This window comes from Dermacentor silvarum, chromosome 1 (assembly GCF_013339745.2).
Source record: "Dermacentor silvarum isolate Dsil-2018 chromosome 1, BIME_Dsil_1.4, whole genome shotgun sequence".
Classification (NCBI taxonomy): domain Eukaryota; kingdom Metazoa; phylum Arthropoda; class Arachnida; order Ixodida; family Ixodidae; genus Dermacentor; species Dermacentor silvarum.
In genome coordinates, this window is record NC_051154.1 from 204795895 (window position 1) to 204821768 (window position 25874).

At 41.9% G+C, this 25874-nt stretch overlaps 1 protein-coding gene across 1 annotated transcript in view; it reads right to left on the reverse strand.

Moving 5' to 3' along the window:
- Positions 1 to 3207: 3207 nt before the first annotated feature.
- The window catches only part of LOC119436672 (cytochrome P450 4V2), a 30568-nt gene continuing 7901 nt past the window's right edge, over positions 3208 to 25874 (reverse strand). The window contains exons 3-11 of the mRNA XM_037703634.2: positions 25414 to 25499; positions 23585 to 23775; positions 21289 to 21358; positions 20711 to 20837; positions 13394 to 13609; positions 8376 to 8549; positions 8230 to 8296; positions 5449 to 5628; positions 3208 to 3675 (exon numbers count right to left, since the gene is read on the reverse strand). Coding sequence (XP_037559562.1) covers positions 3506 to 3675; positions 5449 to 5628; positions 8230 to 8296; positions 8376 to 8549; positions 13394 to 13609; positions 20711 to 20837; positions 21289 to 21358; positions 23585 to 23775; positions 25414 to 25499 — 1281 coding nt within the window. The 3' untranslated portion in view covers positions 3208 to 3505. The remainder of the gene's footprint in view (positions 3676 to 5448; positions 5629 to 8229; positions 8297 to 8375; positions 8550 to 13393; positions 13610 to 20710; positions 20838 to 21288; positions 21359 to 23584; positions 23776 to 25413; positions 25500 to 25874) is intronic.

The window sequence follows — 25874 nt, forward strand, 5'->3', positions numbered from 1 at the left end:
GCCATTTCACAGGATTAGCTCGTTGTTGCTCTTGAAGATAATCTCAATTTCTTTCAAAACAGGATAACAGCAGCAGTTCCTACCGTTGGCTGATATTTGTGACGCTCTGGATGATTTGACTGCCGCCAGGGGTTCTCTTAGTCGCACGTTGACGCAGCGACCGGGCTGTCCTATGTATACGTATACTTTGCCGCAACTAAACACTAAACGGCATGAAATACACTATTCCCACCGCACATTCTACAAATTTTGTGGTGTGCTTAGTGCTACATTGCGATTTCTTCCTGCGAATACGCGAACAAATTGTCAGAAGTTTGTGTTTGGCTGAAAAAAGAGCATCAACATTGTACCTAGTACCTATGAGTTTTATTTCGTGCGATGTTCTTTGCCAACAGAACATCAACCCACTAGAGCAACTACCAGCTAACCCATTAAATGACAAAGGCCTACCACATAAAGAAAAAAGGAGATAACGGCATGAACCACATTTTTCTGTTCATTATACCATATTAGCTATTTTTTGTCAACCCTGACTTTGTTATGGACAAGTTTCACGCTCTCGCTTCCCCATCTAGCATCAGACGCACTCTCCCATAGCATTTTCTATTTTCTCTTAAAGGTTCCTAAGAAATTCTCGGAAATTCAAATGTTCCGGCCTTTCAATTTGTAGCAGTTCTTTAACACACTTATTTATTCTTTGTGATAAAAAAACTTTACAATTACAAGACGTGCTTCACCGTGCTGCCTGCACCCTATTCTGTGTATCCTTTCAAATGATTGGGCACCCTACACCTGAAGTATCCTTAAATATTGTGTTCACAACTGTGGCCGCGGGACCATATGTTTCATCATCGTCGGTACCACCGAAAATAAACCCGCCGTGGTTGCTCAGTGGCTATGGTGTTGGGCTGCTGAGCACGAGGTCGCGGGATCGAATCACGGCCACGGCGGCCACATTTCGATGGGGGCGAAATGCGAAAGCACCCGTGTACTTAGATTTAGGTGCACGTTAAAGAACCCCAGGTGGTCCTAATTTCCGGGGTCCCCCACAACGGCGTGCCTCATAATCAGAACTGGTTTTGGCACGTAAAACCCCATAATTTAATTTTTTTCACCGAAAATAAGCACGTTCTTTCGCGTGCTCCGGTCCACCACGTCAGTAAAGCTTATACTCTAGGCATTTAACAGTTTCCTCGAGTCTGATCTGAGATGATCTGACTTGCAAATTGGTTACTAAGATGCTTCGATTCTTTAACTGTTTTCAGTTTTAACTCGATACCATGAAGTCTTTTCTGGAAATCATTCTGACTATCCCGTAAACGAGCCGTATAATCCCGTATAGTAGCATCCTGTATGATAGCTACGAGGGCACGTCCACAGAACGAAGTAGGGATCACTTGTTTTATCAGTACAGAATTTGTTAGTGACCTGCATGTTGAAAAGAAATGGGTTGGACGGACTGAAACGTACACACGCACGCACGCACGCACACGCACACGCACACGCGCACGCACGCACGGCACCACCACACACACACACACACACACACACACACACACACACACACACACACACACACACACACACACACACACACACACACACACACACACACACACACACACACACACGCACACGCACACGCACACACACACAGCACACACCACACACACACACACACACACACACACACACACACAACTGCTCGTAGCGTAATCGCAGTCTTCGCTGAAAGCCCACATGACAGTACACACATTACTTGCCGACGCGAAGCTGAAGCGTCCTCCCAATCACTTCCTGCAGTCCAAGTGTCCCAAAGCAATGCCTTATACACCACAAAGCTCTAGCAAGGGCCAGGACACTACGTTATGGGGTCTATCTTTCCGTTTCAAAGCACGCAGGGACAGATATACATGCACTGTAAGTTCCGCCCCTAGCTTACTGCTTCGCTTAGCGCAATTTTACAGAATGAGCTCGCAGCCATCTATACCACCATGACTCCGCGTTTCAAGCCTTGAGGTATAGAGGAAGCAATGCCATAAGTGCTGCAGAGTGAAGAAGATAATTCTTTTGGCCCAGCACAATACCGCGGCTTGTATTGCACAACACTGGTGGTGCATTTCAATACCTGCTGTCAGCCGTATAGTCACACGCGGTGCAGCCTGCTCGCACCTGACAAAGGACATGCTGGGAAACAAAATGCACAGCTCGTCACTGCACAGGAGTACATATATACAAGAGGCAACAAAAATACGGGTCCAAGATGGCCAGAGTGTATGGTTGCATAGCCACAAAGCCAGGTACTTGAAAGAAAAAGTAAGTTCACCAGTTCACCTTCGTATTTTCATTTGTGCCTGGACTTCAATATATTAATGTGACTGAAATTTACCTTTCAGGGTCTTTAAGCGACACTTCTTGTCAGCTGTATTTAGTGAGATGTAGCATATATTGTCATTTATTTATGCGAGTGGGGTTTATGTGATAGAGTCATTTATACAATTTTTCCATTTCTGTGGCTTTTTGTTGTAGTAACTATATGTGAAAAGGTATAGCTGACGCCATTTAAATCTTCGAACATCTAAATATCTGATATTAAACACCAAACATTTACCACAACCATATCACAAAATGGCAAATAGGGTCAAGTTCTAGGAATGCTCGGACAACACAACACAGAGAAACGGCACTATTACTTTTTTTCATGGGTTTGTCGCTCTGTATAAAAATACATGCACTCCTGAGTCGTTTCAGTTAATCATGGAACATAGAACTGTCCTCTTTAGTAAATGGCATAAAACATGGGCACATGGTATATTTTTGTTTGGCTTATGGTCCTTTGCAGTTGTTAAGAGCGTTTGATGTCTCATAGTATAGCAGCTGCATAGAAGGAAGTACAGCGTAGCCAGTTCTACCAATAAACGGCGATGCGCTGCGTACAAGGTGCTGTGCAGATAAAGACAGAGTTTTTCTAACAATGTCACGGTTTTGAATACACCTAGTCTGGCAAAAGTGGTCTGGCTAGTATTGCATGATATTTAGAATCACTTCTCTGTAACACAAAGCTCAGGACGAAGTTCACTTGTCCTTTGTTACAGTGGCGCGTGTAACCATGACGCTCTCCAATGTAGTTCCCCGTTACAATGTTGCTAGCACTTGCTCTATTGTAAATACGTTGTTCTGGGTTGCTACGCAGCCTGTAAAGGAATGTTACTTCATTGTACATTTAGTATGTCCATCCACGTTGAGAGTTTCTAGGGGATTCATGACCGATTATCCAACGCTATACGTGTATGGTTCATCCTCGACCTAAAACGTACGGATCCCTGACATGGGGACTCTCGAAACAAATGGGAACATCTTCAGTCCTTTGGTTGCAAGTGTACGAGGTCAGCATTTCCCGTTTTGCTTCCTAATCAATGATCTTGCGCGATCGTAGTTCTTGGCGGAAAGACCAGCCAGACAGTCACCGCTATGATACCTCAAGAAATAGACCAGGAGCATGGGCTCAGATGCCCCGTGAGCGTGGCGTAAAAGCAACTCTGAGTCCATTCACTGGCCTCAACACAAGTTCGCATGTCAGCATCAGCTGGTCTCGCCGATCAATTGCCTTCAAGAAGAAGCGTCGAAGAAGGGTAGCGACGATGATCTTAACTTCCATCGAAGCGTACTTCTGACCTGCAAGAAGAAATAAAAGAAACGCTTATTACAACTTATCGTAAAGTTTCCGGTCAGCGGATTTGTGCGCCTACGTTAGATCCACTTGGTTTGCCACAGCGTTATCATTGCAGCCTTTAGGATACTCCATGATGCCGAAAGATTTGTAAATTACCTCTAACTGGCTTCTAGCGCTTTCGCTACAGCGTAATGCACCAATTACTATTCATCAACCGCTTACCAAAATATCACTTCACGTTCTGTCTTGTCAGTTCATGGCATGTAAGTTAACAGTAGATGTTTGAATACAATTCGCCAAAATATTCTAAGGCGTTGATTCTACTTCTAACACGGCAGTGCTTCAGTATATATACATATAGTCGTAAGTAGCATAGCCAGTCTAGGATATCCACTTAGGAAAATGGCAGTTCTCTCGCGTTAGTTTAAGTGTGGCGTGAGCAGGCGATATGGCAACACTGGTACGTCGCTTCTTACCGTCGGGAATCATAATTTCACATAAAGGTAAGATAAAGAAAAGATTATTTGCCACGTTTGGGCGCACATTTTTATATAACGCGTGGTAAGGATCGGCACAAAAAATAACCTACCGACTGGGAATACAGGCCGGCTGCACATCCGGCCAGTACAGCTGGAGTACAGGCCGGCTGTACTGGGAAAGAAGGCTAGTCCACGCATCATTCAATTAGATAAGCGGAATCGCAGTAGGGTTCACTCTTTAAGAACACAGACATAGTAAATTGGAATAGTAATTTTTAACTGACAACAATGGCATAGAGCTTCGTTAGAAGAAAACGTTAGAAGGAAAAAAGTTTCAACACTGCAGTAGCGTTGCTCAGTAAGGAAAATGTTAATTACCGAAACTTTGTTGATTATAAATTGATCATTTCAGTTTTTTTCAAGTTCCAGCCAGCTAAGTTATAGTGAAGCTCTTAAGGCATAAAATGACTAATCTGTCTACGAGTTTTTTTTTTTTTTTTTTTTTTTGGGGGGGGGGGGGGGAGTAGTAAAGCAATAAGTGCAATCATGCAATCTAGCGTCACAACTTTTTTTATTTGTTTTATTATTGCTTTTTTTGGCGCGCTGGAGTATATTCTCATATGACAGGCTTTTGTTATTGCGTTAAGGCTGCGTAGAGTTTCGAAAAAACTCAGAGAAACTTCAGAAGAAACTGTGCCCGCTAGCCGAGCCGGCTGTCCCTAAGAAGCACGGTGAAACGTCTTCGAGAGTTTCGGTGTTCCACGGCTCAGAAGATGATTAAAAAAGTGAGTAACCTTCATTCCGTCTAGCTTTTTGTGCGGCATGAATGCTACGAATGGTTTTATGCTACCCAGCACAGGAAACCTTTCCGGTCATCCAATATTACTTTTTCTAGAAGTCTCTCATTCAAAACATTTTGGTTTCCATTATTACACTGTAACTAGCAAAACGAAGCTCATGCTTAAACAAAATCGACAGTCTCAATTACTAAAGGATGGCGAATATGCCAACGTCAATTGGTTACATATGATCTTGGAAAAGTAATAAAAATAATAAAACTTTCTATATCCTACAAAAAGAGAGCATTCGCATGCATTATGACTTACACTAGTGCTGGGCACCTGTTATAGATGAGAAAGATAAAAAAGAAACCGAATTTAAAATGAATAGGCAGCAGTGAGGATGTCTGATGCTTCGTGTGTGTTCAGATGTGTGTAGGCATAGGCATGGTGCCTGTTGGTATGTGCACGCGTGTGTTTGATGATTTGGCGAGAGAAATACAGAGGCAATGATTACCTATGCAGTTCCTGGGACCCGCGGAGAAGGGCACATACGCGTACGGATGTCTGTGTACAACATTTTCTGGTAGAAACCTGTCGGGGTCGAACACTTCAGGATCTGGAAACACACTTGGATCTCTATGTAGAGCATATATGAAGACGTCAACGTCGCTCTCCTCTGGAACAATGTGTTCACCTGTACGGAGAGAAGAAATTACTTAGCGTCAAACAAATTAGCCCGATTTAGTGCATCAGATGTAATTAGCAATTGGTACAAGAAGGCCGTTACAAGAAAAATGTCGCAGTTTCACCTGAAAGGCGAAGCATCAATTGCGATAGCAAATTTGTAGAGAGCTATACGGAGCAATGATGTTAGCTTTATCAGCTGTATAAACTTGGACATGCAGCAGCACCGGCAACACGCAGAACTGTTGTCGACGCCGTCGGCGTTTTGCCCGCGTTCGCTCAAAATGCGTGCGGCGTTGGTGACTGTTGCCGGAGCCTCTGATATAAATAGGCACTTGGTGCCGCAGCTAAACGTCGCCTCCCTTCCCCCCCCCCCCCCCCCCACGGCCTCTCGCGCGTCGGAAGAAGGCGCGTTTTCTCTACATACATGGTGATTGTAAAGGAGGAAAGAGACGCCTAATTCTGCAGCCCTTAAGGGAGCACGGCGCAGAACGCGCGTTTGTTCTCCGCCGTGCGTTCACTCCACGTGAAAGCGCGCGTCCCTCGCGCCCTTTCACTCGCACATACAGCGTTCGGTACGCGGCGACGATTTCATCTCCATTGACGTCATACGGAACCTCACGGTGACGGCGACGGCGACGCCGACGGCAGAAATCTGCTTTTGAGTGTCCATATAATTGATAAAATAGCCTCGTAAAACGTGGAGTGATGGTAAACTAAATATAACTAAATGTACGGCTGCCTGAGCGGAATGATTATTGCTGATGATAATCGTGGGTACATATTTACATCGCAAAGATCCAACTGGGGTATGAGGGCCATGGTGCCAGAGGAGTTTCTTCTGGGCTCACTTTGACGCCGTACTCACATTTAGGCCTTCAGGCCTTTTTGCTATACCACCTCGTGCGAATGCAGTCGCAAAAGACGAAAATTGAACGTGTAACTATGTGCCGAGCAGAAAAACGGTCGAGCCTCCGAGACACTGTAGCGACTCTTTTTCAAAGAGGTTCAGGTTTTTAACGAATTACGGTAGTCACAAGCGGTGACCAGCACTGATTGCTAACAGCGTTTTCCAAGCTTTTCACGATGTGCATAAGCAAGTGGCAACTTGCAAGGATGCTCCTTGCCAAGCGGGCACACATTATCAAAGCAAGGACGTGCGTGCATATACATGTACCGAAGGTCACGTACAACGGCGAATGCTCACTTCGGCTCTTGTTAAAGCGTGTGCGTCGTCCACCAAGCGAGAGCAGGGAAACTGCATCAGCGTAGTTCATATCTTTGTAACTAATTATACGTACGCGCCTTGTTTCCGGATTTTTCTTCTCAACCTACAACGGAGAAGGTAAGTGAGGTGAGTCTTGGTGGAGGTAACTGAAAAAAAATCACTAGCGTGTGCTCTTGGAGAAAACGTGCGCGTCTTAGCTATTAGAGGCGCCAGTGGATACCGCCTATTGGAAGGAAATGCACGTCATCAATATTTCGACTGCAATTAACACACCGCGATCGAGACTCTTTTAAGAGTTATATAAACAAAATTTTGGCTGGTTACACTGCGCCACCTATCAAACAGTACATGGCTTGTCATTTACCCAACAATGATATCTGTATATGCGCCAGCCTGTCGCGGACTTAGTGTTGTCTTCAATAATAACGTGCATGTAAGTTAAATGCAGTGCCTGTGAAAAGTGTGTCCCCTTGCGGCCGCCGCCGGAGTGTGTGTGAGGCTTTCTCGCCCCGCTGCAGACGTTGGTGTACGTCGGTTCTAAAAAAAGTGTGGGAACTACAAAGGTTGCAAATGACTCTAAACTCCAGAACCAGGCAAATACTGGATAATTCAGTGAATCCCCTCACTGTCTGAAGAACACAACGTTTGCGGCTGCAAGGGTGGGAGGGGTTATGATTCTTTTTTGGAACAGATGACGCGACAAGTAAACTGAGTTACTTGTCGCCGTTGATAACCTTGTATACATGTTGCCCAAGCCCGTGTCGAAAGTGGAGCAGAATGTTGTACTGAAAGAAAGCAAACCGAAGCATGTCCCACCGACCGGCCGAGACAGACTCCTGAGGAGGAAACGACCCGTTGTAGCATCTAAGCAATGTCGAAGGTGTCGTGAATGCGGAGAGTGGAGCCAATTCTACAACAGGCTTTAGATAACGTTCGAACGCCTCCCTGAAAGAAAATACAGGCTCCGGAAATCTACAAGTAACCATAGCAAAACTTTCGAGAAATGGGTCATCGCTTGTCATGAAGGAATAGCAGTTGAAATTTATGAATATTACGCTAGGCTAGTGTCAGAGGACACAAATCAGCATGCGAACTTTTCTTAGTAGCGCTTTTATTACTATATTATGGCGCCTCGGTGAACAGATGCAACTTAGAAAATGGGTGACGTTCTCACAGTTGGTGGGCATAGACTCATCAGATGGGATTCAGCTACTTACGGCCTCTATTTATCTCTGTTCTCATACTTTTCAGACGTACCATAAATGGTCGAAGTTGGCTTGTGCTTGGCTCTATATGTCCCGTGGTTTATTCATAAGAATGCAGGAAGTGTCTACGCATTGCTGTATTATTGCACCTGGGTGCACTGCAGGACAGTCAACTCACCTATTTTAATATTTTGCGCTACCGATCTCGCAATAACGGGTACCGATGGAAATAGGCGTTGGCTTTCCTGTAAAAGAGAACAGGTAAACATCTCTATCACGATTCATTCCTCCCTCCTGTTGTAACATATTTAAATATGCGCCTACCTTGAGCACGCGGTCAAAGTATTTGAGCTCCTTCAAATCTTCCAACGTTATATCAGCATCTAAGTCACCTTGCAGGACACAGTCCAATTCTTCTTGAATTTTAGCTTGAACGTCCGAGTGCAATGCAATCATGTAAAGGGACCAAGCAATGCCCATGGCAGTTGTGTCGTGTCCCTGTAATGCGCGACGTGCGTGGTGGTCAGTAAGGTCCTTTGAAGCAGAACTGAAAATATTTCTCTTCACAAAATACTATGTAAGCAAGAAATATGTTATTTATATCAAGGCCACGACACGTGTTTCCTGAAACGTATCTACCAAAGCAACGTCTCGAGATTTGAGCTGTGCCCCAGCGCCCGTCAGTTATCTGCTTCTATAGCTGAGGAGCCTTTGCTTACATCATTGGGTTTCAGGTCTTGGTAATCTTATCTAATTTAGCGCACAGGTCTATCCTCTTTCCTAGCCCCTCTCTTATCTTGGTGAACGTACAAAAAATTTGTTCAAGGCCATGGTTCACGTCAGGTTAATCTGAGAGTCATGGTGTGACATGGAAGCTGGAATAAAGGGTAAGTGTGCATGAAAGCAAAATGCAGGTCCCTACTTCATATCAAGGAGAGAATATGCGAGTTGCACGGATAAAACGTTGCATTCGTTTTGAAAATATTGGCTTTAACGAACGTCTTTCAGAGTTCTCATTTTTGATGAGGGACATTTTTTGGTGGGTTCTTGTGCAGCTGATTTATTCCGAATAATTGTACCTGTATAAAACTCCTGCGTAATTTTTTGTCGATCTCTGCACATACCCTGAAATGAGGAACGTGTGGTGTTGCGTAACGCTGCAATGAACTGTAGGAATGGCGGAGTGGCGCTTGAGTACTTCATACACTAGGTGGCCCACCGATTAATTGAGCTTGGGAGCACAGGCCTACTTTAAAGATATAACGATAGAACAAGCTGCAAACCTTGCAAAATTCTGTCCACCAAACTATTTCAGAATTGAAAAATTAAGCCTGAACTTTGTGAAAGCTGCACTTGTGGCATATGTTCTTATATAGACTTTTTTTAGCGGAACCAAAGTAAAAAAAATTCCTCCGGCAGATAGCACAATTCTAACCATTGATCTAAATTACTAGATGAGGCGGTTATTACGTGTACGATAAATCATAATAATTAAATAAGTAAATAACATAATTACGCAAATGAACTTTTTAATTATTTATTTTACAGCACATATAGTGATCTGCGTAATGTAGCCACTGAGTTCGCAAGGCGTATTCACTTGGAACGAATTCTCAGGACTGTACGAGTTTCAATATATTCATTTTTCATTTTCAAAGCGTCCGACCAAATGCATTGGTGTTTTAGTTACTTTCGTGGTTCAATGCATCAAACTGCGTTTTCTTAAAAGAAGTAACTGGAACGCCAATGCATTTCGTCAAACATTAGAAGCTGGTGCAGTGCTGAGAACTCGTACGAAGTGCATACGCTTTGTGAACTCACCGGCTATTGTTCGTAGATTTTAAATAGTAATTAAGTAAAATTTTACATAGGATAATTATGCTAATTATTCAATTAAGCATTTTGATTTCTCCTAGAAGTAATGGCCGCCTCATCGAGTAATTCAGAGCAAACATTAGAAATGTGCTGTCTGCCACAGGCAATTTTTTAAAATTTGGCGTATCTAAAAAAACAAGAACACCCTATATATACCAAGTGTTTCTGCGAAGACTTTCAGTGATTTTTAAAAGTGATATGTGGCAGATAGCGCGATTATAATCTTTGAGCTGGATTGCCCAAACAGGCGCACACTATCTGGGCGCGAAATCGAAATGCATAATTAAATAATTGACAAACATTCACTAATTATGTTTTACCTAATTACTGTACAGCAGATCTTTCAATTTATAAATGTAGCCTGGTGGTTCACAATGTATATTCAATTGGAAAGAATTCTCAGGATGGCATCAGTTACGAGTACTCATTCCCAAACTTTGCGAAGAAATACATTGGCGGTTCAGTTATTTTGGTGCTTCAGTGCATAAAATGGCATTTTGTTAAAAAAGTAAGTGGAACCACAGTGAATTTTTACAGAAAGTTTGATGGGTCATATCTCGAAAATAATGTCATCCACAGAATTCGTTCCAATTGGATCTGCTTTGCGAACTCCTTGGCTACAATTTAAAAATTGCAATGTGTGCTGTGCAGTAATTACTTAGAAATTTAATTAGTGAACTTTTGTTAGTTATTCAATTATGTGTTTCAACTTCTCGCCCAGATAATGTCCCCCTATTTGGACAATCCAGCTCAAAGATCATAATTGCGCTATCTGCTACAGGTGATTTTTTAAAAAATTACTGATAGTCTTCGCAGAAACACCCGGTAGATTGAACAAGAGATGGGTGTCAGTGTATTGTTATTTTTTAGTCGCTCTTTTTCTCTGTGCCCTAAATTAGGGATTGTGAGTAACACTGCATTACCTATGTCCGAACATATAGGTGGTAGGCGGGAAACTAGCTCTGCGTTCACCTAGCGTGTCTGTGCAACATATTTGTATTTAACAGAGTGCAGTATTTGATACAGTAGGGAACATCCTCAATCAGTGGTGATCACTTGTTTGCATGATGTATTCAAAGCACTAGGATCTAGTGAGAGCGCATATAAGTAATTTTTGTTTGCAGATGATGTAGTCTAAAGATACACACTGTAATATCTTGATTAGCAAGCGCTAAACCATTCTTTCTTCTTAAATGAAAAGCGTTACAAAAGATTATCGTACAATGAAAGTGGTTTAAACGTATGTCATATGCAAGGTGGCATGTTACAAAAAAGTTTAACGATCATTCTAATATTGTTACATTAGGTATATATAAAGAATACCAGCGATAGAGGCAGCATTTATACGATGTTGCACTCCACAGTTAGGCAACGCGGGGCCTGTGTTTGCTCCGCTTTCTATCTTACTTGGGACGCAATACATTTCTCTTTTGGTAAGCATGAATTACTTAAACATAATGTCGCTTGAGAACCTTGTATTATATCTGGATAAACCAGGTTCCCGTAAAAAATACCTTTGGGTTTAGAACGAAAGGCTTTATGTAAACTATTTCCTTTAAACATAATAAGGGTGTAATACTGCATGTACATACTTTCTGCAGCTCCCCATAGATGTGCATGCAGCAAGGGAATTACATCGTAGTGCAGATCAGGGTCGTTTTGATTTAGTTTGAGGCAAGAATGATAAATTTATTCGCTCAATAAATCAATAAACAAAAAGTTTAAAACACCCTCATGATATGATGTAGGGAGGCATTCAAGCTCTCTCCGTTCAACGTGGTGAGGGTGTAAGAGTACGTGTACGTTCATATGTACACATCATCATCTCACCATAAGGGTGTATCTGAGAAGTGAATTACTTTGCAGCGAGGACCAATCTTTTTTTTTTTCAATTATTGTGTGGAGCGATATAGGATAAATTCATCCCTCTTTACAAATCATTAAACAAGAATGCTATTTCTTTCTTTGCAATTGGTATGCATATGAGTATTTCGCACAAAAAAAAAGTCTTTGCATTAGGCGGTTCATTCATGTGTTTTTTTGTTTGCCGATTTTCTTTGTGGAATGGAGCTACACCGAACACGCGATGATACGAAATGCGTTACATTTACTGTTACTTCCAGTGTAGCTTTGTCATGTTGCTAGTTTGGCGTCAACCTCACCAGAATTTTTTGAACATTTATTTATATTTTTGACGAACGAAATCAATCGCAATAAAAATCACACTCAAGCTTCGTTAAATTTAAGAAAACTACCTACAATACCAAGAATACCAATACCGAAATAAACACTTGTTCGCTGAGGAAAACAATTGACACTCCTTTTGGAATGGCACAACACTTATTGGTCATCTCTGGCTTTGAATGAGGGTACTGTTTGTGTGCATTCGTAAGTAAATGGGGTACGCCTAACCTAGACGCTGACTCAAGAGAAATTCCTGTTAGTCGTTTCTTAGCTGAACTAAGACGGAAGTACATCATAATGAAATTATGATTTTACAAACATTCGTTGACTGAGCGCGTGCGATAACTGGTTGCAATGGAAAATTGCGGGAACCATGGACTCATCGACGTAAACAGCAAAATATACGATAAAAATGGGATGCTGTCAATACTGTCAAAACGCTGTGAGCTTCTACATATCTAAACAGCTAAACACGTGAATAAATGTTTCTACGGCTACTAAAAATGTTTTCTACGGTATAGTGCCCTTGAAGAAAAACTTCGATCTACCCCGTTGCACCAGTCTTTCTTTTCTTTTCCAGTGCTTGCAACATCGCCCGTTCTGGAACATGACACATGGGTGCTACACTGAGAATACAGAAATATAGCTTGTTTTGTGATGTGTTGCCGTTGAAATTGCTTCAATCAACTTTTATTTCATTTTTCTTTATCCATCACCGCTCTATATTGATACAAAATTAGTCCCTACATGCAGTACTTACTATTAGTGTGATCAAGGAACCCGTACGGATCCCGAAACGTCCGTGTTATTTTCACCTTGACTTGGTCAGTGACCGCAATTTATTCATCATGCAGTACATCTATACTTATGCGTGCATTTCTTCCAAGCATTACCAACTCTGCTGGCCGGTAATCCAACAACTTTATTTCCTTTGCTTCGATTCCAGTCATTCCATCTGTCGCATCACATGTCCACTCCCGCTGATAACGCTGCTTTGATGCTGTGGAGACACTGAGCAATGGTGATGAGAGTGTAACTGTAATCGCTACGTTATATCATCTTGACCTAGGTTACTCGTAAGTTTTGTGGATTATTAACCTCATAAACATTCCGTCACCTCACTCATCTTACAGCGCTAAACAAAACAAACGTAGGCCCAAATTGTTTAGAAAAGCCAGGAAGTGATATTGGAAGTTTTACCAATAGTTGGGCTTATTTACGCTACCCCTTCTACAGCAACTCTGCCCGTCTTCACACTCTATAGCCCACCACCACTACATTACCTCGAACATAAATGTATCCACTTCCTCTCGTATGTCGTCGTCAGTCAAGGAAGAGTCGACCTGTATGCTGTAACGAAGCAGGATGTCAATGAAAGTCAATCTCTTTGATGCTCTCGTCGTAAGGTGGAGGTCGTCTTCGAGTGTTGGGCTCGCTTCTTTTTCCTTGTTTTCCGAGTTTATTTCATTCATTATGTCTTCTCTTCTTTTGGAGATAACCTGTTAAACAAAGCATGATTTTTTGACATGCGCCGATTACCAGCGTGGTTCAAAATAACCAGCTTCTACATGGTTGAAAGCGATCATTTTTGTCTACGCTGTACTGCACATCCTCGTGAAAAAATATGGCTCGCATTGCGTCTCGTGGCAACTTGAAAACTACAGGTAAATGCAAACTGCAGTTGTCGATAACTCATGCAAATTTGACCACATCTTGTCGAGTTGCTTGCGACGCTAGAAACTAAGCATAATTTATCGCCTGATAGGCGCACGTTATCTCGTTGTCCTGGTGAAAGCGCTATCACGAAAATGCTTTGATATACGCGCCGTGAGATGTTGGTTGACCTCACTGTTGAGATTTTTCTGAGAACTTTAAATATAAGGGTAGGTAATTCACAGGTAGCTGTACAGGCGAAATAAATAAGATGCATTCTCTGCGCGTGAAATTTGCCCGGACATGGCACACAGCACGATGTTAGCTCTCGCCTAGCGATGTCATTAGTTGGTTGTCAGAGCTGGGCTGTTAAATATTGTTTGTGCAAACTACGCGGGTGCAGCTAATGCAGCGGCTTTCGTTGTTATCCTGTGCAAATCAGGTCATTTTTTGTCTGTTCTCATTAATTATTAATGTGCTGGAATTGTCTACCTTTGATTCTTTTCATCAATAAAGAAATTATATATATAAAAAAACAAGTTCTAACGACTTCGCGAAGCCAGTGTGTTGATAAGATTATCGCTTTTTTAAATTAAAAACATGCTACTCAGAATCACTCGGCTTCACTTTTAGTTGCAAAGCACCATCGCTTGCTTAACTGTCACCCAATTTACCTGGCCATAATTCGATGCCATACATTACAACGTATGTTATTTTCCCACTCACCTCAGCTTTCAGAAGCTACGTTTGAGAAGATAGTTTTCCTACCTATAAAGCACGTTTTTCAGTAGAGGTCCTTGATTTTCACTAAAGCAAATGCGCAACGCATTTGCTGTTTTGCTTTCAAAGGTGACTTTCCTCTCAGCTCTGACAACGAAATCTCGAGCCAAGTTTTGTAGGCTGTGAATTTTGTATCTAGCCGATGAGTTTGCTGCGACAAACACGTTGTCTTGCGGACAAAGCATCACCATAAATTAATGCTTTCTTCTTCTTCGCTCAGCCTGATGCTTGTCCGTTCCCCTGCTGTGTGTTCATGTTCTCTGCTTTTGTTAAATATAGAGAATTAACGACATGATGTTTCCTTCAAAACTTCATAATTTCGGATTGCATTGTCGTTCATAAAATTCACCATGACAATAACGATTACCGCAAAGTGACATTTACATCACCTTTAGTTAGCGCAACTTATGGTTTCTGAAACTCAATATAACTGCGAATATGTGTGTTTATTCGACCCTGGTACACAGCCTCTTCTCCATCCAAATGCCACAACAATGCTTCACTAGATTTTATAACACCCTTTCATAAGCATGCAACGTTCACTTTCACCTGATCGCTCGATATCAGGTGAATGGTTAACAATGCTAACTGCATACTATAATATTAAATCGCTTAGGTTTTCTTGATATGTTGCCGTGATACGTTATTCGAAAGGCCCACCTAGCATGCGCCACCTCTTCGAGGAACCGCCGTATACCGCAGCCGCATGCCGACATCGCATACCATGTTTGAGCGTACCAATAAATTTATTACGCGATCAAGAATAAAGAATTCCTCTTCTATTTTTGTTCCTCTCCTTACGCACATTTTAAATCTTGCTTTGCATACGAGTGCATTCCCTTCTTGTTGAAAGAATGCAGTAGTTGTGCCAATTCATAAAAGTGGCAGCGTGAGCGACAAGAAAAAATTATCGCCCCCGTGTTCCTCTTGTCTCCGTTTGCAGAAGAGTTTGAAATCGCTATGTTTACACATCTGTCGTTTTTCTTTAACCATAAGATTAGTATATGCCAACGTGGCTTTGTTCAAGGCAGGTGTGTAGAAACAAACCTTGTATCTTTTCTTGATGCAGCGGGACCCGCTGTTGCTAATAGGAGACAGTTATACACAGTATACTTCCACCTGTCAAAAGCATTTGATGTTCTTTCTCATGTCCTTCTTATCTATAAACTTTTTGAGTTATGGCGTTAGTATCAGCCTGTGCACGCTAATTAAAGACTACCTGTCCACTCGGTTAAATTAAATTTCGCGTTGGTGCTCAATACTCTTTGTCTGATGAATCAACTTCCGGTGTTCCGCAAGGGTCTATCTTACGCTCATTATTTTTCAATATCTTTGTTAATAATCTTGACGAATGTTAGCGTCATTCGTCTCCTTTTGTACGCTGATGATATTAAGCTTTACCGTGAAATAGAATCAGCGCAGGATTGTGAAATATTACAGGAAGATGTGAATTCTGTTGCGGGGTGGTGTGCTTCTAACTTTTTGCGTATTAACCCAACTAAGGCACTTGTTGTTTACTTTAGTCGCAAAATGACCACTTTATCATACGAATACTCACTTGATAATATTCCTTTGAAGAGAGCGAGTTGTACGCGCGACTTAGGAATATTGGTTGACTGCCGACTAATTTTAGAACATGTTTCAAGCATTGTTATTGCATCCTACAGAAAGTTAGGTCTCATATCAGAAATGACAAAAAGTTTACAACTGTCAACTACGTTGTTCTATTGTATTCTTCTTTGGTACGCACCAAGCTAGAGTTTAGTTCGGTTGTATGGAACTGTATTCATTTGACCAATGTGGCTAAAATTGGATGTGTTCAGTGCCATTTCATTCGTATCCTGTACGATCGATTTCTGAGACGCCGTGTATTTTATAAGCCTGTGAGCGTGTACTGCACATGTTTTATATTACACCCCTAGAAATAAGGCGAAAACATTGTGATTACTTATTCTTGTATAAACTAATTCATAACCTCTTTTCATGTACGCGGTTACTGTCGGCTGTAACGTTCTGCGTGCCTCGCCCAAACTTGCGTAATTCCAGCATTTTCTACGTAAACTCCTTTTGCACCTCTAACGCTATAACACGTCTTGTGACACAACAAAACACCTTACGTTTTGATGTTGATCTTTCAGCTCTTGTACTTGCTCATTATCTGACTTCTGTCATTGACGTAATTAAATTTTTTGTTGCATTTTACCACTGTTCTATCAGGTTTTCTGTTTTGTTTGTTGTTCTTTGTTTTCTGTTCTGTGTGTAACACAAGTGCACCAATATTAAGGCATAGAGCTGTTCTTGGGCACTTTCAGAATTAAATGAAATGGTATGAAACTAAAGCGTTCTGAGCGTTTCACATCGCCAACGAATGAAAACGCTCATTCCTGTGATGCCACCTGGTAGAGAGAAAGCAATACACTTTCGCTGCTCAGTGGCATCTAGACCTAATGGTATCAGAACAGCTGATCTCATTAACAACGATACCGCGACTGGGCTATTTAAGGATTTAATTTATTTATGTTCTTGTAACAACGTGGAGTACTTGTCACATTGCCTACTATGCGTAGTCCTGAGCCTATTCTTGTATACCTGCTGGCAACTTTAACTCTTACGTGTTTCATATGTCCTTCTTCCTTGTGGTGCAATGAAGGCGTGTTCTGCGATTAAAAAACTATATTTATCGGTTTTCTGAGAACGCCTGTTTTCGCGGTGCCGCCGTATGGCAACAACCCCCCTCCCCCTCCGCTATCTTTTTTTTATTGTTTACAGATACTACGATCTCGGTATCGATACTATAGAAGAGCGATAAAAGATATCATGGAAACAATAAAGGTCATACAAAAAGAAACAGTATGTCAATGTGCAGGATGATTCACACGCACTTCAAATTAGATGCGCCTCGAAGAAGAAGTTTTGGCTCACAATATCGTTAATAAGGTTATTCCAATCGGTGACAGTTCGTGGAAAGAAAGGCTATTCGAGACTATTGATTCTTTGGGTTAAGGGCATAATTATCAGAGTGTGTCGACTCTATGTAGAGTAACCAGTAGAAGTTAAAATAGCTGAAGTGTCAATGTTGTAATTACCATTGACTAATTGATAGAGAATTTAAGACTGCAAACCCTATTTCTCTGACTGACTAACTGGGGGAGAACAACTTTTTTAACACGCTCATAGAACTGCGACCATTAATCTAAGAGCCTTTTTATGTATTCTTTCAGATTTTTTAATGTTGGCTTTTGCGAACGGGTCCGAAATTATTACAGCATATTCTAGCATAGCGCAGTCGAGGACGGTAGAAGACTAGTTGGGGTGATGAAGTTAGAAAATATGCAGGCGCAAGTTGGAACCAACTAGCGCAAAACAGGGGTAATTGGAGACCGCAGGGAGACCCGTTCGTGCTGCAGTAGATTTAAAATTAGGCTTGATCATGATGATGATGATGATGATGATTCTAGCATATGGCGGATAATCGCATTGTAGGCAAGTGCACGCACGTGGGGTGTAGCTAGCTTCACCGTTCGCCTAAAAAAGAATAACTTGCGTAAGGTATTAGCTTCAACACTGTCTATATGTCTATTCCAAGAGAGTTTGTTAGTAATCAACAGTCCTAAATATTTATGCTGCTCTGCTTGAGAAAGAACTTGGTTCGTAGAAGAATAATTAAGCAACAGGGGTTTTTTTCTTATGGGTAACTCTCATATAAACAGTCTTTTTTTTTTTCGAAAATGGTGGGCATTTGGCACTGCTCACACACAGAAATATTTTTTGCGAAATTAGTATTTAACCTGGTTGAGTCCTGTACAGAGTTAACTGATTCATAAAGCACACAATCATCAGCATACAATCTAATGTTAACAGAAATATATTTAGCAATGTCATTTATAAAAAGCAGAAAAAATGCAAGGGCCCGAGAATGAACCCCTGGGAAACGCCAGAACCAACCGCGACATGAATGGACGAAACCGGATCTAACAAAACAAACTGATAGCGATTTAAAAGATAAGCCTCGATCCAATTTAACAACATTTCAGTTTGGTTATCTAGCTTAATTTATGAATTAATGTCTTGTGCGACACTTTGTCGAAAGCCTTTCTAAAATCTATGACGATTACATCAATCTGCCTTCCTTTATTTAAAGCTTTCGTGAAGTGCAGTATTACTCTAACGGCGTGGTAGTGAAATACCCTTGTCGGAAATTATGTTGCACTTTTGCTAATACTTTATTTTTTTTTCTAGAAAATCAGTTACATGCTTATGTACAATATGTCCCCGAATTTCGCATGCATTAGAAGTTAATAATATGGGGCGGTAATTTTTAATGCACTTCTTATCTCCCGATTTATGAACGGGTTTGATTCTGGCAGTTCTCCAGTCGTCCGGTATCACACCTTCCCTCAAAGACCTCGCGAATAACCTATGAACGTAGTTTGAGCACCATTCCGCGTACAGCTTCAGAAAGACGTTAGGTACCTCGTCAGGTCCTCGAGAATTTCTAATATCAAGATTTCTAAGAATAGATTTAAAATACCATGTACAGGCAATTTCAAGATCAGGTATCCAAAGGTATATGGACAAATTAGGTTCCGTCAAACATCCATTGTCCTCAGTGAAAACACTTATGAAATAGCTATTGAAAGAAGAAATCGTTACATCGTCGTCACTCGCACATTTCCCAACTATGAGGAACACATCGCTAGGATAAGAATGCTGTTGAATTCGTTTCCAAAAAATTTTTAATAGAGGGGCTTGTGGAAGCGGGTAGTGACACACTAAAGTATTTTTCCTTATCGCGCAATTCACACTTTAAGCTACCCTGAAACCTCATCAGTTGTTCTGTTAACTTCCTGAAAATTCCGTTTCACGGAGTTTTTTTTTCTTTTCTAGCCGTTTGAGTTTAAACTTTAAATGTAGAGTATCTCGACTCATCCAATGACTTTAGCGCCCAGGTTTCTTTGTAACCTTGGGGACAAATCTCTCTATACAGTCATGTACAATGTTCTGGAAAAAAATCCAAGGATTATTCCCGCTACACGTATTATTTTGAAAGTCGTCGTAGTGAAAACTTAACACATGAATTACAGATTCGTTGTCTGCACGGGAGCCAACTCACTTTTTTAAGGTGACCCAGGTAGCTAGAATGCAGTTGCACTCAAGTAAAAAATGTAATCGTTTCGAGTTGCATTTTTTTCTAACGTGCATTTTTTTCTTAACAACCAGTGTTCCCAACATCCGCGAAACTATAACCAAGAGAACTTGGAAGTTTAAAAGTTTTGCTTAAAACATTCATCACATGTTTTCTTAAGATACAGCTGCAGGCATGGACACAAACGATACGTTTTCGAGAGCGCCACAGAATCGTGATCCTCCGAAATCACTAGCCGAGCCCTCTAATGTTTCTTCCAATGTGCCACCAGGCCGACCACGTAGAAACTTTTTTACAATTCTTTTTGGTAACTGGTCGTAGGCAGGCTCGGCATTGTATAAGCCTCTATGAAGACACTTGACACTTACTGACTTGCAATGAAGTTGCGTTCAAGTCGCGAGCTTTCACGTTATACGCATCCTACCTCCGCCACCAAAAGCAATGACGCCGTCTCGCATACTTAAAACAAATGTTTAATTACCTAAACATACCATAATCACGGCCTCGCGCGATTACCAGCGTTGATATTCGAGGCCACATTTTTTATCTATGCAGGACACATGTTGCTTTCTTTCTCCGCTTAGGAAAAGAATAATATTCGGTGGTGAATTATTTCCGGCTAACTAATAGGCACACATAATAAACAACACTACGATAACCTTGCCCTGTATGCCGAGTTCACTTTTTAACCGTCTCTCAAGAATGCTACGAGTGGTACATAATGATATTTTGTGAAATCAACAGACATGAGAGGAGACCGCTTCTAGTCAAACTGTGGACATGGCTTTTACTGTAGACGCAAGATTTTTCTCTTTTTTCCCATTTGTTTATCCCCCTTCCCTAAGCGAAGTTTCCAACCGGACGTTTGTCTGGGTAACTGTCCGGCGTGTCTTTGTTTTCTTGCCTCTCTATTCTGTAAAGTTCCATCGGGTGCCCTATACAGACGAAGAAACTAAAAAGCTTGCACTATATAAATTACACATAGATATATCAACTTCAGATATAATTTTTCGTGTTTTACCTTTTTTGTGAAGGCGTGAATCTGAGACACGTTCTTTTGATATTGTCTTCCGTCTTCTGTTCTGTAGTACAGGCAATCTAGTGCAAGCCACGGAGCCTGCGACCGTTTTATTGTTTGCTCCGCCACACTGGAACACAGAACAAAATGTTAATCTTGTGGATATGCTGATACTAATTGGAAGGGATAAAAATTTTCCGACGACCGAATTGTCGGAAAGTTACGTGCACATTAAGCATACCTGGGCATTAATATTGTAGCTGTAAAATTAGGCTTACTTACTTGTTCTACACTTATACTACTCTACATTGTATTGTATTTGCTTTTACGGATTCTATTGTGTCATGATCAATTTTTATTGTGCCCTTCCTGCAAAAATCTCGGGTGCGATTGGCAGTATGCGTTAATTAAAGGAAAAATCACCTCTGCGCTGACTTGCACCTAGCATCGAGACACTTGAAGTACTTTTACGAGAACAGCGGAAGACATGTCCTATGCTTGTCGTACTATCGCTAAGATTCGCTGATATCAAATGTAATAGAGATGTGATGTGCGAATATAAGGGTGAAAAAAATTCTTACGATTTCACGTTTTTCACGTAGCGCTGACATTCGCTGTCAATCTTAGAGTTCGAGACACCCATTATGGTATCTGAAAAGTTCAAGAAAAATGAGAGAAAGAAGTCTTTCCCCAAATTCTTGTGCATTAGTTCATTGCAGAACCTCTTTATTATGCAGAAACTTAATATTGAACACCAAGCAAGATGGTGGGCAAAAGTACATGCAATTCGTTCTTTTAACATTGCGTGAGGGTATTTTTTTATTTCCCTTCCGAATCGTCCATCATAGCTAGAGCTTCAAGAATAACGGCGCCACAAGTACTGATAGAACTTGTAAGGCTATAGTTGTGTAAGACATGCCGTGAGAATCTATACGCACCTAAAAGAGCAACTGTAAAATGTGAAAATGAAGTCAGAAGATATAACTGTTAGGCTACGTGAAATATATATTAATAAAATATATTTTCATCAACAAATCGGAGGCTTTCATAAAATGATTGGATTCAGGGGAAGAGTCCAAGAACTCGACATCGCTTTACAGACCCGTTAAGTGACATACAGACGCACATAAGATACCGCTGAGAAAATACACTATAGATAACCTTTAAATGACAGAGACGATAATGTTTGCTGGTCGATCAGTAAAAAGCACGACATGTTGCTTTTAGTTTATTACATCAGCGCAGGCAGCGGTGGCTTCTGGCACTTCTCTGCGCCGTTTTCTGAGACAGCATGAATCACATTCAAGGACACAACGCCGGTCTTATTCTAAACAGCTAACTTGCGAAATGCTAACTTTGCCACATGGGTAGGCCGCTATTATAGGAGCTTCTGACTTAACGGACGGCCGCAGCGGCATTTTGTGTGGTGCGGCACCTGTGGCGAAAATGGACACCTTCGGTTCTCAGCCTATAGCCACTGCCTAAGGCCATCGTTCATAATTTGCAGCTAGCTGCCTAAGGCATCCAACAAGGCGCAGTAATTGTGGCTGCTCCCTTTGGCAGAACACACACATAAGGAAAGTTTGAAACCGTCCGGCTTTCGTAGGCATAGAGAGCGCACTCACCATTGGGGTCATGTTGTGGGGTCTAAAGTTATTTTATATTTCTTTTTAAGTACCAACGTCTCTTGCAACACCAGTCTACGTCAGCAGAATATATAAACAGCTAACAGAGGACCACATGTGATGCCAATAGCGGTCAGTGGCGAGGCGACAGAGCTGAAAGAGCGATGGTCTTCTTTCGCGAGCTCGCTGGTGATAATCAGATATAATTGCGCTGCGCGGCGTGGTGTTAGACTTGCTCTTACCACACCTCCCTTTCACAAAATCTTGTTTCGAATGATGCTAAAGTGGCACTAACCGTCATTGGGCCACTGAATCTGATGGGAAGCTGTCATTCAAAAATACTCGTGCCTTAGACTGCCAAAGTAAATGCTATAGAAAACGTAAGTTACAAATATTCCTCTGTGTGCTGCCGCAGCAAAGTCATTATGTTGAGCTGCCTATAAAGTTGAAATCATGAGCGTCCTATACACGACCCAAGAGAGTCCCGGCAGATTTCATATTTGCTAATAGTGTAACACATATGCAAAACGGGGCTTAAGGGACTACAGAGACGAAACCGCATGGAAGTGTTGAAATGACCAAAACGGCAAAAACGGCCATTTTTACCCTAGCTTGCATCCAGATCGCTTTCGGCGAGTTGGATTCTAAGAAATATTGGTTGAAGAAAAATTGCCGGTAAAAGTCATGTTGAAGTCAACCGATGTTTGGTTAGGGCACATTCTGTCCTGTGAATATTCCGATATAACATGACCTTTAACGGCACCACATCAGTGACGATAGTATATGGCGCGGAATCACTGTGCTAAAGCGCAATAATATTGATCTTTGGTTCTGAAGTGCAGCACTATTACCTTCGCGTATTCCAGTAGGGAACACTGAATATCAGGCAAATGAAGCTGTTTTTTCTTCCACGTTACACACAGTAGAAATCGGCAGCGGTAATATTGGGTACGCTGGTACTATGAGCAGAATTTATGTGAAGAACATGTGCAAATTAATTACAACAAAGTATAACCGTTCCATCTGTTTCTTTATTCGCCAATCTGTGCGACACTGGCGTGATTCAAACAAGAACGCAGGACCACCGGATGCAGCCTGCTTAGCGGCCGTACACCCAGTGATCCCCGTCATACTTTCACGTGCAAGAGCTACTAGTGTTAAATGTGTACTCTGTCAATGCTTCACAGTAAAGCTCAGGATGCATTCTTTTTAACCATGTGGTCGTTGGAAAGTTTCATAGCAATCTCCATACCGAGCAAGACATCCAAGGCGCATGCAGCTGCCATAGGTACCGTGTCAATCCAGGGCTCCTTGAATTGGTCATCGATTCGGGCGGCTGTGCGCCTGGCCATCTTATTCATTGGAGCTACAAAGTCCTCAAGAATCTTGAAGTGGAAAGCTGGCGTCAACATTCGTCTGCGGCTTTTCCATTTTGGTCCCGCGCTGCAAAAAGGCACAACAATGTCAGACCGGTGCCGCAGGCAGCGCAGTAACAGCATAACCATCTACGGGCTTATGGCCTAAGCTTGTTTTCAATATTGTGTCCCTCATTCTTCCACTAAAAGTGAAAATGAACGCTTAAAAGGTCATCGGTACGGACAACGTTCGCGGAAGTGTTGTCGCCAAGGTCACGTTTCCCTACTTCAGTCATCACACCTGGACAATTTGTTTTCAGGCGTTCCGTAAACCCTAAAAGTACACGGGCCATATACAACGAGATCAAAAAAAAAAAAAAAACAACAGAACTAGTAAATGCTCACTAATTTGAAAAGTACAGGCAGTACCGCGATTCGGGTTTCACAAAAATGCACGAAAAGACAAAATTTTAATAACATTTCTTTTTTTTATGTCAGAGTAGTTGCAGTTTGCCCCGAAAGGTGGCGCGACTATGGGACCGCCACGCGTTTAGGTTAGGTTACTAGTCGCCGCCGCGATTTAGAGGAGATGCCATTAGTTGTTATCATCATCATGCAGGATTTGGATCGCAATAGCAGGAACTTTGAACGCCAACAAATGGCGGATGCGCATAAACGCTGTGCAAGTTATGCTGAATCGAAAGTTACAAAGACCTTGATGCTCTGCTCAATTATCAGAAAATTAAGCATCAGCTTTATAGAGATGAATGCTCTTTTAGATGCGAGAGCATCTTATGCTCGGGGCAGTGTCCGTTCTGCGGCGTCAGCACCCATACTGCGCATGCGCAACTCTCCCTCATTCTCATCTCCTACGCAGGTGTGCGCTCGCATCCTCCCCTCTCCGCCACAGGTGCGGCGCAGCAAATCATTGCATATAACTCTCTCTCTCACTCTTTCTCTAAGGGTACGCCGGTAGGCGGCGCAAGTGTCGCGGCGCAGTATAAAGCATGCGTTCGCTGTGCTTCCGTCATTCTCTCTCTGTGCAACGATGTGCGAAACGCCATGAACCAGATACCGCGCGCACCGACGCTAGGAATCACGTACGATCTCTAAATAAAGACGCAACAACCCCGTACAGACGTCTCCTCTCTTCTCAATACATTCTCTCACTCTTTCATTGGGTTGTGTTGCCAAGTGAAACGAAACGGAAACTCGATGCGCACCCCCCGCGATGCTTTCACATCCCACCATGGCTGCCCGTAGGGTGAGATGATGTGATTTTTCCCTAATTACACAACGGAATAAAGGTTCAAGCATTTACTCGATATTAAGCACCTTTACACTTAGGGTCAGGTATGTTCAATCACCAACCTATTATTTGATGGCATTTTGCGCTCGGTTACAAGTTTTATTCTTACTAGAAACTACCAATGCCAAAAACGAAAGATAGTTTACATTTTCACAGGTAATATTCTTGTGTGTCTTAAGTAGTTAAACACCCGTATATTAGGCGAATAACGCTTTTGAACTAAAGTTGGACTTTGTTCATACTCAATGAGTACGTTGTCTCACTACAATTATTCAAAATTTATTTAGGTAGTTATGACTAAAATGATGACGCGTGGTACTATAAACAATGGCAATATGTGTTGTAGCTGGCTCTGCAAAAAAGGCTATTATTTCAGTTGTGCCATAAACCCTATGCGCACCAGATGCAGCCACATACCTCGTCAAAAGTCCAGTTCCCAGCCACGGATGAAGGAGCCCGTAATGAAAAGACTTTGATTGCGTGTTGCGATTAGTCAAAAACGTCTGAAAAAGCAGAATATTGGACTGAAAGTACTGCTTTGAATTTCTTTGTGCCTCAGCTTGCCATGCCTTTGAATTGATCACTCTTTTGGTCATGGGAAGAAAATAAGTCATCATTTAAACTACATTATTAACAGTATGGAGCAACGCGTCACAGACACAAGAAAAGCCAAATGAGCGCATCTCGGCTGGAACAATAAAAGCGATACGTCAGATATGAGGGAAAAAAACTTTACAGGGTAAAATCAAGCTATGGGCCCATCCGAAAGAATTGTCATTTTCAAGCAACCGAATGGAATCTTCAGACATGCAGTCAATGCATCTGAATTGACCTGGGTGTTGGTTGATAATGGGTGCAAGATGTGCATTTCAAACTAG